This window comes from Mirounga leonina, unplaced genomic scaffold (genome assembly GCF_011800145.1).
Source record: "Mirounga leonina isolate KUSES-001 unplaced genomic scaffold, KU_Mleo_1.0 Mir_170, whole genome shotgun sequence".
Classification (NCBI taxonomy): Eukaryota; Metazoa; Chordata; class Mammalia; order Carnivora; family Phocidae; genus Mirounga; species Mirounga leonina.
In genome coordinates this window covers 20,259,206-20,274,385 of record NW_023270433.1, presented here as the reverse complement: position 1 = coordinate 20,274,385, position 15,180 = coordinate 20,259,206, and the positions used below count along the sequence as shown (strand labels likewise).

The 15,180-nt window shown below is 42.2% G+C and overlaps 1 protein-coding gene across 2 annotated transcripts; it reads right to left on the bottom strand.

Annotated features, from left to right (window-relative positions):
• Window positions 1-1,266: 1,266 nt before the first annotated feature.
• On the bottom strand, window positions 1,267-14,211 carry ZFP37 (ZFP37 zinc finger protein). 2 transcript variants are annotated; one of them, XM_035016026.1, is made up of 4 exons: window positions 13,998-14,211; window positions 8,654-8,780; window positions 8,094-8,228; window positions 1,267-3,011 (listed from the first exon to the last, which is right to left on the bottom strand). In XM_035016026.1, the coding sequence occupies exons 1-4, from the start codon at window positions 14,172-14,174 to the stop codon at window positions 1,465-1,467; spliced, it is 1,986 nt and encodes a 661-aa protein (XP_034871917.1). In that variant the 5' UTR covers window positions 14,175-14,211; the 3' UTR covers window positions 1,267-1,464. The 2 variants fall into 2 exon arrangements, with proteins under 2 accessions (XP_034871917.1, XP_034871918.1); XM_035016027.1 differs by lacking the exon at window positions 1,267-3,011 and adding an exon at window positions 3,026-3,190.
• Window positions 14,212-15,180: the final 969 nt, after the last annotated feature.

Here is a 15,180-nt window from a genome sequence, read left to right as displayed (position 1 = left end):
TATTTGTTGCAATACATTTGAAATCCCAGATTCAGGTGTTTGTATATAAGTGCTCTGAATATGTGATAAAATGGAGTGACTTCGGAAAATCACTTTCATTCACCTGCAATCACAATTTATCTTCAGTCTTTTAAAAATATGGCATATAGAAGAAACACGGTGCTAAATTATAGTTGTAATTCATTATTTTAATAAAAAGATGTGTGTTTGATAGGAAAAGTCTTTGTGAATTCAATATTAAGTTTAATACCATATCCTCAGATTCATCACCCTGAATTCATAATAGGCATAGACTTTCACTTCATCAAACAACACCATGGAGTGAGCTCAGTCAAAATTTTAATCAGTGTTGATGTATGCATATTAAAAAGATTTTAATTGTGAAAATAACACATGTACATTATTTAAAATTTCAAACAGTATATAAAAAAAAGGAGGTCTCCTTCCCATCCTAGCCCCCATTCCTGTACTCCTCTGCTCATGACAACCACCATAAAGTTTCTTCTGTATTTTTTCAAACCAAGTCTATTCACATACAAATATATGTATATATATTTACTTACACACACACACACACACACACACAGAGACAGGCAAACACCCTTTTGTACATTAAGTGGGAACATACTATACACACAGTTCAGCAACCTGCTTTTTTCACTTAACAATTTTAATCACTTAACAATACACAGGTGCTGGTAGGGAATGATGTCCCTATCCTTGGCTGCTTTCTTTTCTTTTTTTCTTAATTTTGTGTTAATGTTTTTTACATAAATAACTTTTAGAAAGTATGCAGCTGATGTAGAAGCTAACAAAGACATTAAGAAAGAGCTAGGTGATAACATCAAAGATGAAGCTCATACCAGTGGCCAGACACACTTATACATGGAAATTAACAGATGTGCAAATTCAATTCTCAGATGTGGAGCTTAAGGGCACATACTCAAGCAACTCAGGAATTGTCAGCATATGTAATTTGTTTCTCTTTTGCTCTGATTATTCAGCTCATTAACGATTTTTAAAGCTATATTTTGGTCTGAATATATAAATAATTAATAATTACTTTTAAAACAATATTTTCTATAAAAGGTTGGTATCGTCCATCGCTTCTATGTAAGATTCACTTTCTTTTTTTTAATTTTTTTTTATTTATTTATCTGAGAGAGAGAATGGGAGACAGAGAGCATGAGAGGGGTAGGATCAGAGGGAGAAGCAGACTCCCCGCTGAGCAGGGAGTCCGATGCGGGACTCGATCCCGGGACTCCAGGATCATGACCTGAGCCGAAGGCAGTTGCTTAACCAACTGAGCCACCCAGGTGCCCCTAAGATTCACTTTCAAACTCTCTCATGTGTAATTAGGTATGACTGACTTCTTATTAAAAGCTTTCTAACATCCTTAAAATTCAGAGTCCTACTAAGGTTAAACAAAACCTTAGTTGAATTAAAAGGTTTCCCACATTAATTTCACTCATGAGATTTTTCTTCTGAATGAGTTTTCACATGTTTGGTAAGAGATGCATTTTGTTTGAAAGCTTTTCCACATTCATTACATTCATAGGGTTTCTCTCCAGTGTGGGATCTCTGATGTATAACAAGTTGTGACTTCACATTGAAAGCCTTTCCACATTCATTACATTCAAAAGGTCTCTCCCCAGTATGAGTTCTCTGATGTACAATGAGGTGTGACTTTTGGCTAAAAGCTTTCCCACATTCATTACATTCATAGGGTTTCTCCCCAGTATGAACTCTCTGATGTTGAGTAAGGCCCTCAATTTGTTTGAAGGCCTTCCCACACTGATTACATTCAAAAGGACTTTCACCTGTATGAGTTCTCATGTGGTAAGTAAGAGAAGAGCTATGTCCAAATGCTTTTCCACATTCATTACATTTATAGGGCTTCTCCTTAGTATGAGTTCTTTGATGTATAAGGAGGTGTGACTTCTTGCTGAAAGCTTTCCCACATTCATTACATTCAAAGGGTTTCTCACCTGTATGAATTCTCATATGTTTAGTAAGGGATGAGCTATATTTAAAGGCCTTTCCACATTCATTACATTCATATGGTATTTCACCTGTATGAGTTCTCACATGTTCAGTAAGAGATGAGTTATACCTAAAGGATTTTCCACATTCCTTACATTCATAGGGCTTCTCACCTGTATGAGATCTCACATGTTGAACAAGATTTGAGCTGTGTCTAAAGGTTTTCCCACATTCAGTACATTTATAGGGCTTTTCCCCAGTATGAACTCTCAAATGGTCGGTAAGGGCATGTTTATGACTGTGGGCTTTGCCACACTGAATACATTCATATGGTTTTTCTCCAGTGTGAGTTCTTTGATGTACAACGAGGTGTGACTTTTGGCTAAAGGCTATCCCACATTCATTACATTCATACGGTTTCTCTCCAGTATGAATTCTCTGATGGTCAATGAGTCCTTGTTTATGGCTGAGAACCTTCCCACATTGATTACATTCATAGGGTTTTGCTTTAGTTTGAGTTTTGTCACACTTAGTAGGAGATGGGCTATGGCTGGATGATTTCTCATGTTTCTCTCCAGTTTGAATTTTGTCCCATTTAGTATCGGATGAGCTATGATGAGCTAATTTCTTATGTTTCTTGCCAGTTTGAGTTTTGTCATGCTTATTAGATAAGCTAGGGTTGGAGAATTTTTGTTTCTTTCCAGTTTGATTTTTGTCTTTCTTTGTATCAGGTAAGCTATGGCTTAATGATTTCTTGTGCTCTTTAGCTACACTAGGTTTCTTTTTTGCATAGTTTCTTATACAACCAGGTAAGTCTGAATTCTGTTTCAAACTCTTTCCATGTGAATCGAATTTAAGCTTTTTCTTTGAAGGAACATGTTTTGTACTCACACTCTTTTCCCCCAGTGAACTACATTCATGGCTTTTCTTCTTAGTCAGACTTCTTTTCTTGAATGCAACTTCCTTAAGGAGTTTGTTTTGAGATTCCTGGTGGTTCGCTGGCTGGTCATTACCTTGCTGGACCTCGTCTAAAATGGAATTCAGTAAGAATTCAATTGTGAATCTTTGCCCTCTCATATTTTGGAACACAACTTATAAAAGAAATGTACTATTGTGGGGGCTGAATCTTTACTCAAGCTTAGTATCCCGAAGTGAGTGAATTATCAAGTGCAAATGTCCCTAAGCTCTTGGGCTTGAGGGGAAAGTGCTGTAGGAAAAACAAGAAAAGTTAATTGACAATAGAAACTAGACAAAACTTTGCCTGTTTATAAATATGACCTTGCAACCTGGGATGGAAGATGAAATAAACACAAGGAACAGTGACAAGGTAACAGATGAAGTTAGAGGAGCTTGTGATTGTAGTTGATATTTTTTGAGATTTCTCCTAAGCCCAAGCTTCCCAGCTTTGGTAACAGCCAATCCATCCATAGTATTTGGCTCCCACAGCCTCTCCATGGTCATAGTTGGAGACACACCTGGCCCAAGCCACGGTGTCCAATGAGAGTCTTCCTCCTAAAAATTTCGACTCTAGTTAGTCTCCCCTGGGTTTTACAAGGATATAAGACAAGAAATAGTAAAGTCATATCTTCCCCGTGTATGCAGAAGGTTCATCAGTACAAAGAATGAAGCATATATCCACAGGGAAAGAGATGTAAGATCACGGGTCCTCAAAGAGGCCATTCACATAACCCCAATTGCTGACGGCTTCCCAATTCTAGTTCTAGTCCCTGGTAAGGTCTGGCTGAAGTATCAGCCTTTAGGTTACAAGAGATAACCATATGTCCTTGTAATAAATTCCTCTATTTACTTAGGCTAGCTCAAGTTATCATTATTTGTCATTTGTTATTGCACTCCAAAGAGCCAAAAGAGAGAAAATAAGATAAGTACATCAAGAAATACTGAATAGCTTATAGGCGACTAAGGGGATAAGCGGGAAAGCATGTTACACCGCCACCACCAATGATCAATAATGACATGCCTGGAAATAAGTCAAACAGAGAAAGACATGTATCATATGACCTCACTGATATGAGGAATTCCTAATCTCAGGAAACAAACTGAGGGTTGCTGGAGTGGGGGGTGGGGTGGGAGGGATGGGGTGACTGGGTGATAGACACTGGGGAGGGTATGTGCTCTGGTAAGCGCTGTGAATTGTGCAAGACTGTTGAATCTCAGATCTGTACCTCTGAAACAAATAATGCAATATATGTTAAGAAAAAAAAAGAAGAAGAAGAATGTAGCAGGAGGGGAAGAATGAAGCAGGGGAAATCGGAGGGGTAGATGAACCATGAGAGACAATGGACTCTGAGAAACAAACTGAGGGTTCTAGAGGGGAGGGGGGTGGGAGGATGGGTTAGCCTGGTGGTGGGTATTGAGGAGGGCACATTCTGCATGGAGCACTGGGTGTTATGCACAAACAATGAATCATGGAACACTACATCTAAAACTAATGATGTAATGTATGGGGATTAACATAACAATAAAAATTTTTTTAAAAAAATTCTCAGGAAAAAAAAAAATAATGACATGCCTGTACTAAACACAAACCCTCAAAACCAAAGTAACAACCTGCAGTTTTTCTGTATTCCCTGCTGCTTTTACCATGATAAAAGTAGTGCCATGATAGTAATGAGATTAGCAAACAAACTTTATAGCATTTGGATTTAGAGTGTACACGTGTGCTTGTTTTCCAACAGTTTGCTATGGAGCATGCCTTTGCTTCTGCCAGGTCACTCTACTAATTACCAATTATAAATTTTAAGCTTATTTCCAGCTTTAAGTGATTGCTCACATCCTTTCCTCCACACATTATACAATGACATATTTTAAGCTATCTTCCCAGTGTGTGTTGCTTCTCTGAAACCACCACCCACACTGACAAATGGAGGCAACCATGTTTGAACCATATGATCCAACCCTTGGGTGAAGACAATTGACTGGGCAGTGGTAAACAGAGGGCCCTACCTAGACCAATAATATTCTCGCTCCCAAGAATTTAGAATTGAAATCCAGAGAGTTCTTTTAGCTAGGTATGGATACTACATGTTTAAAAATCCGAAAACTTAAGAGTTGAGACTACCATTTTAAGGTGATTTTTTTCAGTTACGTGCATGGAAAAGCAGAAAGATCGTTAGGGTGGGAATTAAACAGACTCAAAGAGAAAAGCAGATATGAGTCTCCAAGAAAGAAAGAAATAGAAATTGAACAGCTGCCTTGGTTGTAAAGGAACATTACATGGATAAAGTGAAACCTGGGATCAAACAGAAAAGAGTCATGGTATTTGAATATAAGCCAGGAAATACTATTCCTTTCATCAAGGATTCTTAAGAGATTAGTTCCCATGGAGTAAAAGATCAATTTTTGTAAGTATAGATATAGTAGTACAGATATAGTAGGGAGAAGTAGAGTTTCCAGCTGCTTTTTCATTTAGGAAATTTTAAGTGATACAAGCATTTTGGGGGAAAGAATATAACAAGAGCACGACAAAGGCAGCATCTCCCAATGCCCAAGGATGCTGGAGAGGATGGAGGCAAATCTCTTTCTGGGAAGAAAGGGATCAAAACTCAAAACTACACCCCTTGAGGCGTAACATTATAGGAACCCCTTATGATGATGGAAATTGGCCAACAGGAAAAGATATAAAGCACTATGAGAGAAATTTACCATGAGGGGGAGAAAGAAAAGAACCTGAACTAGTGAAATGGTATAATAATAAGGTAATACTAGGAGAGAGTTGGGTGTGACAGAGCATGTGATTAAGGCTGTAAGCTTGTCCTGAATCTGAGACAGTAACTAAAACATGAATTTTAAGCTAAAATGACTGTAACTTCAGGAACTGAAGTATATAGCTCACTACACTCAGCAAATCATTGGAGGGAATAGAATAGTCTTTCCTTGAAGAAACTCCAAGTACTATATAAGAACCTGAACCAAGAAGAAAGTCACTGCAGCAATGACAAAGATGTATTAGATGACTCGGGACTATTTTTTAGTTGTAACACCAAGTATCAGAGAGAGAGAAGTAAACAGAGCCAAAATTGGAGCCCCGAGTGGATGAATCAAAACTCCAGGAGGTCTCTTCATTTGTCATTTGAAGGACTAGTCCCTCTGGTTTCAGGAAATTCATGGAGTCTTGGAAAATTCAGAGGACACTTAAAAATACATTGTAAACAGTCTGCTATTTGGGGGACTATAGTGATATAAATAATAACTGAATATTTTAATGTTTGGTGGCAACATATAAGAGGAATCTAAGAAACAAAAAATGGAGCCAATAAATCAGCCTAAGAATGGGAGGAATTTAGGTAGGAGATAATATACACCTGATTTGGGTGATGTCTGTGAGAACTGGAGAAAACAAACCAACCAACCAGGAACTGAGGCAAGGACAGTAAAAGAGAAGGCAGAGAGCAGAGATTCACAGGAACTCCATGGTACACAGGCCTAAAATCAAAGTAGACCCTGATAAAAAGAGGGAAGGTGAAAGAAAGCTCTAATTTAGAAAGAAAGGCAAAAAGACACAGCTTTCCATTTCTGACACTGTGAGATTGAACTTTCCTGGAAGCAGGTAAAATATGAGTGCAACATGAAGAAACTGGAGATTTATCTGGACAAGATAAATTTACCTTAAAAGTCACCAGTATAGAATGAGTAGAACCACTGATGACCCTACCTAGACCAATAATATCCTCGCTCCTAGGAGTTTAGAATTGAAATCCAAAGAGTTTTCGAGGGAAATACGATAGAGGAAAAAAAAAAAAAAAAAAGAACAGATAGTAGAAGACAAAACCTTAGGGACGCTTCAGCAAAGTGAGAAGGAAGAGAATCTGGTGAAATAAATGTAAAGAAACACTTAGAAGAGAAGACCAGATTCAAGTGGTGTAATTCAAGCCAGGGGCAAGAACTTCACGCTGACCAAAACTATTAAAATATGAACTGGAAGGGAAGCCAGAAATTTACATACAGGCATGAATTCTGTGGGATCTGACTGCATAGGTTAACAAGTAAATGGAAATAATGATGCACTATAGACCACAAGTTTAGAGCATTTCACAGTGAAAAGGAGGGAAATGGAAAATAATTAAAGGCAGGGGAACATCATGCCAAGAGATTTGGAAAGAGGATGGATCTAAGGTTTGAGCATACAAGGAGAGAAATATGATACCACGGAGTCCCAGAGTTTGAGTGGATGAAGGGAAAAAACTGAGGATATCAGGAAAAAAGAAGATAATAAAAAACAGCACAGCTTCAAAAAAGGTAAGCTGTAATGGGATTCTGAAAACAGCTAAGAGGGGTTACTGCTCCTTCTGGAAGCTGAGCGATGGAGAGCACGGATGAGGAAAGACAATAAGGAAGGGTCAGCTAGGCATTTGAGGGGCTGGTACCAGAGGTTCAGAGCTCTGGTTTTCACCTTTTTTCCTACCACAATACTCATGGTGTGGCAAACTGTACTACTGTTCCTTGTGGAAAGATTGTACCTCCCAGATCCATTGCATGGTCCCTTGAATCCTCCCTGTGGAAGGATTATACATTCCTACCTATTGAACTTAGGAGTAGTGAGGTGATCTGCTCTAACCAATTAACCAATGAAATGTGAGCAGAAAGAGGCATCAGTGATGTTAAGAGTCATCAGTGGTTCTACTCATTCTTCTTTCCTTCTGCCATGAGACCAGAATTTGCCAAATAGGGACTGATCTTTCAGTATAGGTCCAAAGGATAATGTGGAATAGGGCCATAGCATGAGCAAGAAACAAATCTTTCTTGTTGGAAGCCACTAAGGTTTAGGGGTCATTCCTTAATAGAGCAGAACTTAGCCTAAGCTCACTGATGCGAGTGGTGTAAGCAAACTCCCATGAGTAACACTGGCTTACAACTATAATGACTCTCATATGAGAGCCTCACACATGAAGAGGTTCACAGACAGAAGAGAGATTAGGATCTCTAAGGTTAGAGAACCTGTGTAGTTTGAATTCCTCCTCCCCAAGAAATTCTGATACTTTTCAACTGCTACTCCTGGTTAAGAAAAAAGGGCCTAGGATCTTGAAGAAGATTTAAAAAATGAATTATTCATTGAACAATTCCAAGTTACCACCAAAAAATTAGAAACTTACTTCCATTGGTTCCTATTTGCTTGGGTCTTGCTATTTCACTGGGACCACCTTGTCTGGGTCTTTTGCCCTTCCCCAACCATGGCTCTTCTCCTTTTTCCAACTTGGAGATCATGTCTGGTTTGGGAGCTTGATACCCTGCTCATGAGAAATGGCAGAAGTTGAGTGTTAGGAAAACAAACATCCCAGAAATCAAGCCCTAATATTTGGACTTCAGAGCCTTGAGAGGATAAAGAATATATGGCTTCTAAGGAGAAAGAGAGAAAGAGAGAGAGGAAGGAAGGAAGGAAAGAAAAGAAAGAAAGAAAAGACAAGAAGAGAGGGAGGGAGGAGGGAGGAAGGAAAGAAAGAATATATGGCTTCTGAAATTTCACAATGTGGCTGCCCATGTACCCCGTCTAAGCAGACCTTCCATTTTGGAGACAGGGGCACAAGTATCCTGCCTCATACCCAAAGGGATTAAAACTCTTTGATTCATAATAGCCAAGGCCAAACTTATCAAGAACTTCAGAGAGAAGGTATTACAGTGGACACATTTTGAATTATGATAGAATTGTCCTTACCCATTGAGGCAAGGTTGCTGTAGTTCTCCAGCATCACATCCTTATACAGGTTCCTCTGAGCAGGATCTAGCTGCTCCCATTCCTTGTGGGTAAAGGCCATAGTCACATCTTTGAATGTTACCAATCCCTGTAATAGCAATATTCCTATTCAGTCTAATGTTATCCATATTATTGGGTGATTTGGACAAGGTAATAAAGATTTGCTCTTACCTCAACCATTCAATGTTGATCATGATGTTATATAGGATACTAATTCTTTACCCAAGTCTGCATTTTTTTGAGAGACAAAAATCATATTAAGAAATGTCCCTGAGGGGCGCCTGAGTGCCTCAGTTGTTAAGCATCTGCCTTCGGCTCAGGTCATGATCCCAGGGTCCTGGGATTGAGCCCCGCATTGGGCTCCCTGCTCCGTGGGAAGCCTGCTTCTTCCTCTCCCACTCCCCCTGCTTGTGTTCCCTCTCTCGCTGTCTCTCTCTCTGTCAAATAAATAAATAAAATCTTAAAAAAAAAAAAGAAAGACATGTCCCTGTTATGGATTGAATGTCTGTGTATCCCCAGAATTCATATGTTGAAACCCTACCCTCCAATGTGATAGCATTAGGAGAGAGGGCCTGTGGGAAGTAATTAGAACTGGATAAGTACATGCAGGTGGAGTCTCCATGAATGGGATTAACGCCTTTATAAGAGTCGCAAGACAGCTTGCTTCCTCTCTGCTCTCTCTGCCAAGTGAGGATACAAACAAGAGTCTGCAACCTGGGATCACCAGATCCCAACCATGCTGGCACCCTGATCTTGGGACTTCTAGCCTCCAGAACTGTCAGAAATAAATTTTTTTTTTTTAAGATTTTTTTTTTTTATTCATGAGAGACAGAGTGAGAGAGAAAGGCAGAGGGAGAAGCAGGCTCCCAAGGAGCAGGGAGCCCGATGCGGGACTCGATCCCAGGACCCTGGGATCATGACCTGAGCTGAAGGCAGACGCTTAACCATTTGAGCCACCCAGGCGCCCAAATTTCTGTTGTTTTTAAGCTACCCAGTCAATGGTACTTTGTTGTAACAGCCCAAAATGACAGTCCCATTTGCAAATTTGTTTATTCAAGAGGATAAAAAATCAGAGAGAAAGAAAGTTACCAAAAACAAACAGAATCAGTCTATCTTTTCTTCTATAACAAAAGATGATGGAATAGAGTTCTGAGGTAGAAGACTTGAGACCCTTGATTTTTATAACCAGTCAAAAGATCATTCATGTTTGGAAGCAAAAATAATGTATTTTAGGCATGTAAGGATGCAGAAAGTATATCACCTATGGGCTTTAGAATTAAAGAGAAGGAAAGGGACAGGGAAAGAGGAGGAGAAGCAGAAAAGAAGTGATTTTTAAAAGAAGGAAACCGCATCAGAATAAAGATTTCAAGATTGGGAAAGATGTAATATACAAGAAAGAGCTATGAATAATAAAACCAGTCAAATGTCTAGTTACATCCGAGTAACTTGATAATGTTGTACAACTGTTATAAAAGTATCCTTAAAATCAAGAGGTATGTTGTAAGAAAAATAAGCAGGAATATAACTGGTAGGGTTGGGAGATGGGGGAGAAATTAAAGCATGTTCAAGATTCTCCTCTTATTAGGCAGGTGAGAGGAGGATGACACAGCTACTAGAGAATTTTGCCACTAATGAATACACGTTCAAACATGATTGTTTCACATTGAAAAATGACCCCTTACCTCCACAAACCACCAATCAATTAGCTGCATATGTCACTAATCTATAATCTCACGGACCTCCAGTCACTGATTTCTTTTTTTTTTTTAAGATTTTATTTATTTATTTGACAGAGAGACAGAGAGAGAAAGCACAAGTAGGCAGAGCGGCAGGCAGAGGGAAAGGGAGAAGCAGGCTCCCGATTGAGCAGGGAGCCCGATGTTGGGCTCGATCCCAGGACCCTGGGATCATGACCTGAGCCAAAGGCAGCTGCTTAACCTACTGAGCCACCCAGGCACCCCCAGTCACTGATTTCTAATAAGCCCCATCACTGAGGGCCACTGGCCTCCCAATCATTGATGTAATTCCAAAATGACTGATCCCAACAAACTTCCCAATCACTAACAGCAACAGATTTCCCCAATCGCTCCCCAGACACTCCAGTCATATATTCCCAGGGGTCCTCCACTACTGATACCCATGGAACACATCAATCTCTATCTCCGATACGACCCCAAATCCCTATCCTATCAATCCCCAATCACTGACACCAACAGAACTCCACCAACAGCGGCCTTTACAGAAACCCTAATCACTGCCAGCAAACTGCACTGCACCTTCAACCTCTTTGGCCAGTCCCTTCACCTGCTCCCTTTATCTGAAATCTACCAGTCTCCTGAGAATCCTGCCCCTTACAGTGTTCCCTGGAGGAGGTTGTTTGTTTCGGCCCAACCAAGACTCATGTACCTCATGGCCTGAAGATGAGGTAAATGCTAACTTTCAACCATTTTTCATACGTCCTTCAAAATCCCTATCATGTTTAGAATATCACAAGACTTTAAACCATTAACCCTCTGGTTCAATGATTCACTAGATAAACGCACAGGACTCAGCATACAGTTGTACCCGTAGCTATGATTTAGTACAGTCAGGAACACAGAGCAAAATCAGCTAAGAAAACGGTGTGTATGGGGTAAAGTCTACAGAAACCAGGCACAAGCATCCAAGAGTCCTCTTCCAGTGGAATTACACAGCGCATACTTGATTCCTCCAGAAATAAGTTGCGAGAACATGTGTGAAACGTTGTTTCCCAAGAAAGTGCATCAGAGACTCGGTGGCACTCATAGGCACCCTCTGCCTGGCACACACAAAGATCCTAGGTTCCCAGAAGGAAATCAGGAGCTTGGCATAAACCACACTGTTTACATAGTTTAGGCACAGTGAGCCACTTTTATCATTTCTGGAAACGACAGGAAGCCTCCTGAAGTCTAAGTTCTCAGCCATCAGCCAAAGGTCAACCTTGCAAGCAGGCTTTTCGAAGGATAGCTGTTTGGGGCCACTTAGGTCAACTTCTGCGCACGGTCATTCTGCCTCGTTCACTGAAAACTTGAACGCCAAGCTCCTCCTCACTCCAGCTCCTGCGCTCTCACTACATCAATGTAGAGGAGTCCACAGCCTGGCCCTTCTCTTTCCTGACTCCAACAATCTTTTCTCACACCCAAACTCAGCCACCTCCTTCTCACCCATCCATTCCTCTCTACTTAAAACATTCCACCCTCCGACCAGTTTCCTATGCTGTCAGCCTTTTTCCTCTAGCACTTCCATGCCAATAATTCTCCAAATGCATTCAGCCCCCAAAGCATTGATCTGAATCACTTTTCTACAGTCTTCCATCACCACACGGTCTTACTTTTCTTCTATCTTGTTTAGATTCTTTGTTCTAACACCATATGCACTCCACGGAAAACAGCTTTAACTTCCTTGCCCCTTTTCTTCTCCACTGTACTTACCTAGCAAAGCCTCAAACTTAATCAAACCCAACTCTCCTCTTCATCTCTGCCTGCAACCTTGTAGCTGAACATCCCAAGAGAGAAAAATCAAACAACTGTGTTGCCTGGACTCACTTTAGGTTTATAACACATATCGCAATTGGGCATCCAATACCGGGAGTTTCCTATTCCTCTTTCCAAGATGGTTATTCCAAACATTCTCCTCTTTCTCTCGGAAATCTCCAGCATCTACTCCTTCCCCACTCTCAGCTGATAAATTCATCTTATACTTTCAAAGAGAAAGTAAGTGTAAATGGACAAGAACTACCTTGCCTTGTCACCACCAATTCCACCAATCTGTTTCCAAAACCCCTATCATCTGTCTCCTTTCTGTTAAAATGGAAGAAGTGTTCCTTTTCTCACCTAAGGCTAGTTTCTCCACTTACGCTCTACAGCCCATCCTCAACGGCCTTCTCAAGGAACTCACCCCCTGCAATTAACCTCTTTCTCTTTTGTACCACCTATTTTTCCCTTTCTACTCAATCATTCCTATTGACATACAAAGTTGCTTTAAAATCAATTCATCTAATGAAAACCATCTCTTAATCTCATGTCCCATCCAATGTCAATTTATTTGCTCCCTTTACCAGCAAAACTCCTGGTGTGGTCGATACTTGCTGTCTCTACTATTTACCTCCATTCTTTCAACTCATTCCAACAGGATTTTACTCTTATCACTCCACTACAAAGCTCTAATCAATCAAAATAATCATTGAGCTACATCTTGCCAAAGTCAAATTCTCTGCAGTCATGCGTCTGGGACTCACAAGAGCCTATGGCACAACTGTGACAACACAACTCGCATTGTCTTGAAAAGTTTTCTTCTTTATGCTTCTTTGACACCCACCTTTACAATTTTCATCCTATCTGAAAGATAGGAGAGATGACTACTCCTCATTCTCTCTTTTTTTTTTTTCTGTCCTCTACCAAACCTCTAAATGGAAGAGTGACCCAGAGCTCTGTCCTTGGTCCCTCTTTTCTTCTCTGTCTGCCTTCTCTCCCTAAGTGATCTCATCCAATCTTACGGCTTTAAATACCATCTGCACGCTGAAGCCTTTCACATATGGATTCTTTAGCCCAAACCTCTCCTAAGTTTTAGATTCACACATTTAACAACTACTCATTCTCTACTTGGACATGTAATGGGCATCTTGACGTGGCCAAAACAGAACCACTGTCATCCACTCTGGCTCCCACTTACATCCATCAAATCTGGTTGTCTCCAACGCAACCCTTTCTCAGAAAAGGGAAGCACCCTTTATCCAGTGCCTCAAGCCAAAAGTCTAGGTGTAAATCTTGATTCTTCTCTTCCCTCATGTTTCATATCAACTCATCAGTAAGTCCTACTGGCTCATCTCCAGATGTATTCTGAATCTGATTTTGCATTTCCCTATTCTAAACCATCATCACCTCTTCTCATGAACTATTGTGATAAACCCCTATCGGACCTCCCTGCACCTCTGCACACACACAAGGACAATCCGGTAACTCCCACAGGCACTATAATCGCTTGGCTCCCATAGATCACAAATTGTCACACACCTCCCCAGTCTTCGACACACCACAGAGCCCCTGTATCTGATCCGCAGAGCCTTCCAGACTCTGGCTTTTCCGTGAGTGCCACAGACTCCCCCCCCCCCCGCCCCCCAGACCCCCCAGAACCCCCCCCCCCCCCCCCCCGCCAGAAGGCCCTCCGGCATCGCCTCCGATTCCCAAATCGCTCGTCTCAGAGACTACGGCCACCCTCCAATCACGGACCCCAATTAGACCACCTCGGGCCACCACGCCGCCCCGCCCCGCCCCGCCATCGCGCTCACCGCCGCGCTGCCCCCCGGCTCGGACACAGCCATCTCCGCTGGACGCCCGGCCCCTTCGGCCGTCCGCGCACTCCTCCTCCGGCCCACGCTCTCCCGCTTTGTGAGGATCGGCTCGCAGGCGGAGGCCGACATGGCGGCGGCTCGAAGCGCGGCCTCAGCGAGTCCGGCGGCTGCCATGGCGGCGCCCCTGGGTATCGCGGCCGGGCGCGGCCATCTTGACCGAGGCTCCGCCGTACAGCGGGGCTCCGCGCTCCCGCGCTCCCGCGGGCGCGCAGGCGGGTGGCCGCGGGGCTCCGCGGAGAGAGTCCTGCGAGGGGAGCTGCGAGCGGGCGGAAAGCGTGCTCAGTTCCTCACGGCGCGGTGCCTCGCGGTGTCCGACGCCCAGAGGCTCGGCCACGCGAAGGCAGAATCTGGAGTTGCCTTTCCGAATTGGTCACCGCAGCCTGCTGCCGGGAAACCCGCAAGCATGAAGCCCGGCGAGGACTCCAGACAGCCAGGATAATAAGAGAGATTGAGGGAGGAAAGGGAAAGAGCCCGATCACGCAGACACCACTGTTTTATAGGGAAAGAGCACTGATCGCTCAAATATATGTCTTTACATGTACGGTATAAGAACAATGAGAGGGCGCCTGGGTGGCTCAGTCGTTAAGCGTCTGCCTTCCGCTCAGGTCATGATCCCAGGGTCCTGGGATCGAGTCCCACATCGGGCTTCCCGCTCTGCAGGAAGCCTGCTTCTCCGTCTCCCACTCCCCCTGCTTGTGTTCCCGCTCTCGCTGTGTCTCTCTCTGTCAAATAAATAAATGAAATCTTAAAAAAAAAATTTAAAAATAAAGTCAACTAAGAGGGGCGCCTGGGTTGCTCAGTCGTTAAGCGTCTGCCTTCAGCTCAGGTCATGATCCCAGGGCCCTGGGATCGAGCCCCACATCGGGCTCCCCACTCAGCAGGAAGCCTGCTTCTCCCTCTCCCACTCCCCCTGCTTGTGTTCCTGCTCTCGCTATGTCTCTCTATGTTAAATAAATAAAATCTTAAAAAAAAAAAAAGAACAATGAGAAAAAAAGGAAGCGGCAGGTTCCATGAACACATCACTCCTCCGTGAAAACCCACGTCTAATGGAGATCAAACGGAACCCAATAATCAAACAATTGGAGCAGAAGTTATTTCTCAATGAGCTGTTTGGTGTATT

Bases quoted from the DNA above. Each gene is read 5' to 3' on its own strand.
- ZFP37 (XM_035016026.1), bottom strand. From the start codon at position 14,174: ATGGCAGCCGCCGGACTCGCTGAGGCCGCGCTTCGAGCCGCCGCCATG. The intron at 8,229-8,653 runs GTAAGGACAATT...TCTCATGAGCAG, and splicing joins CAGCAACCTTGCCTCAATGG to GGTATCAAGCTCCCAAACCA. The intron at 3,012-8,093 runs GTAAGTTTCTAA...ATTCCATTTTAG, and splicing joins GCAAATAGGAACCAATGGAA to ACGAGGTCCAGCAAGGTAAT.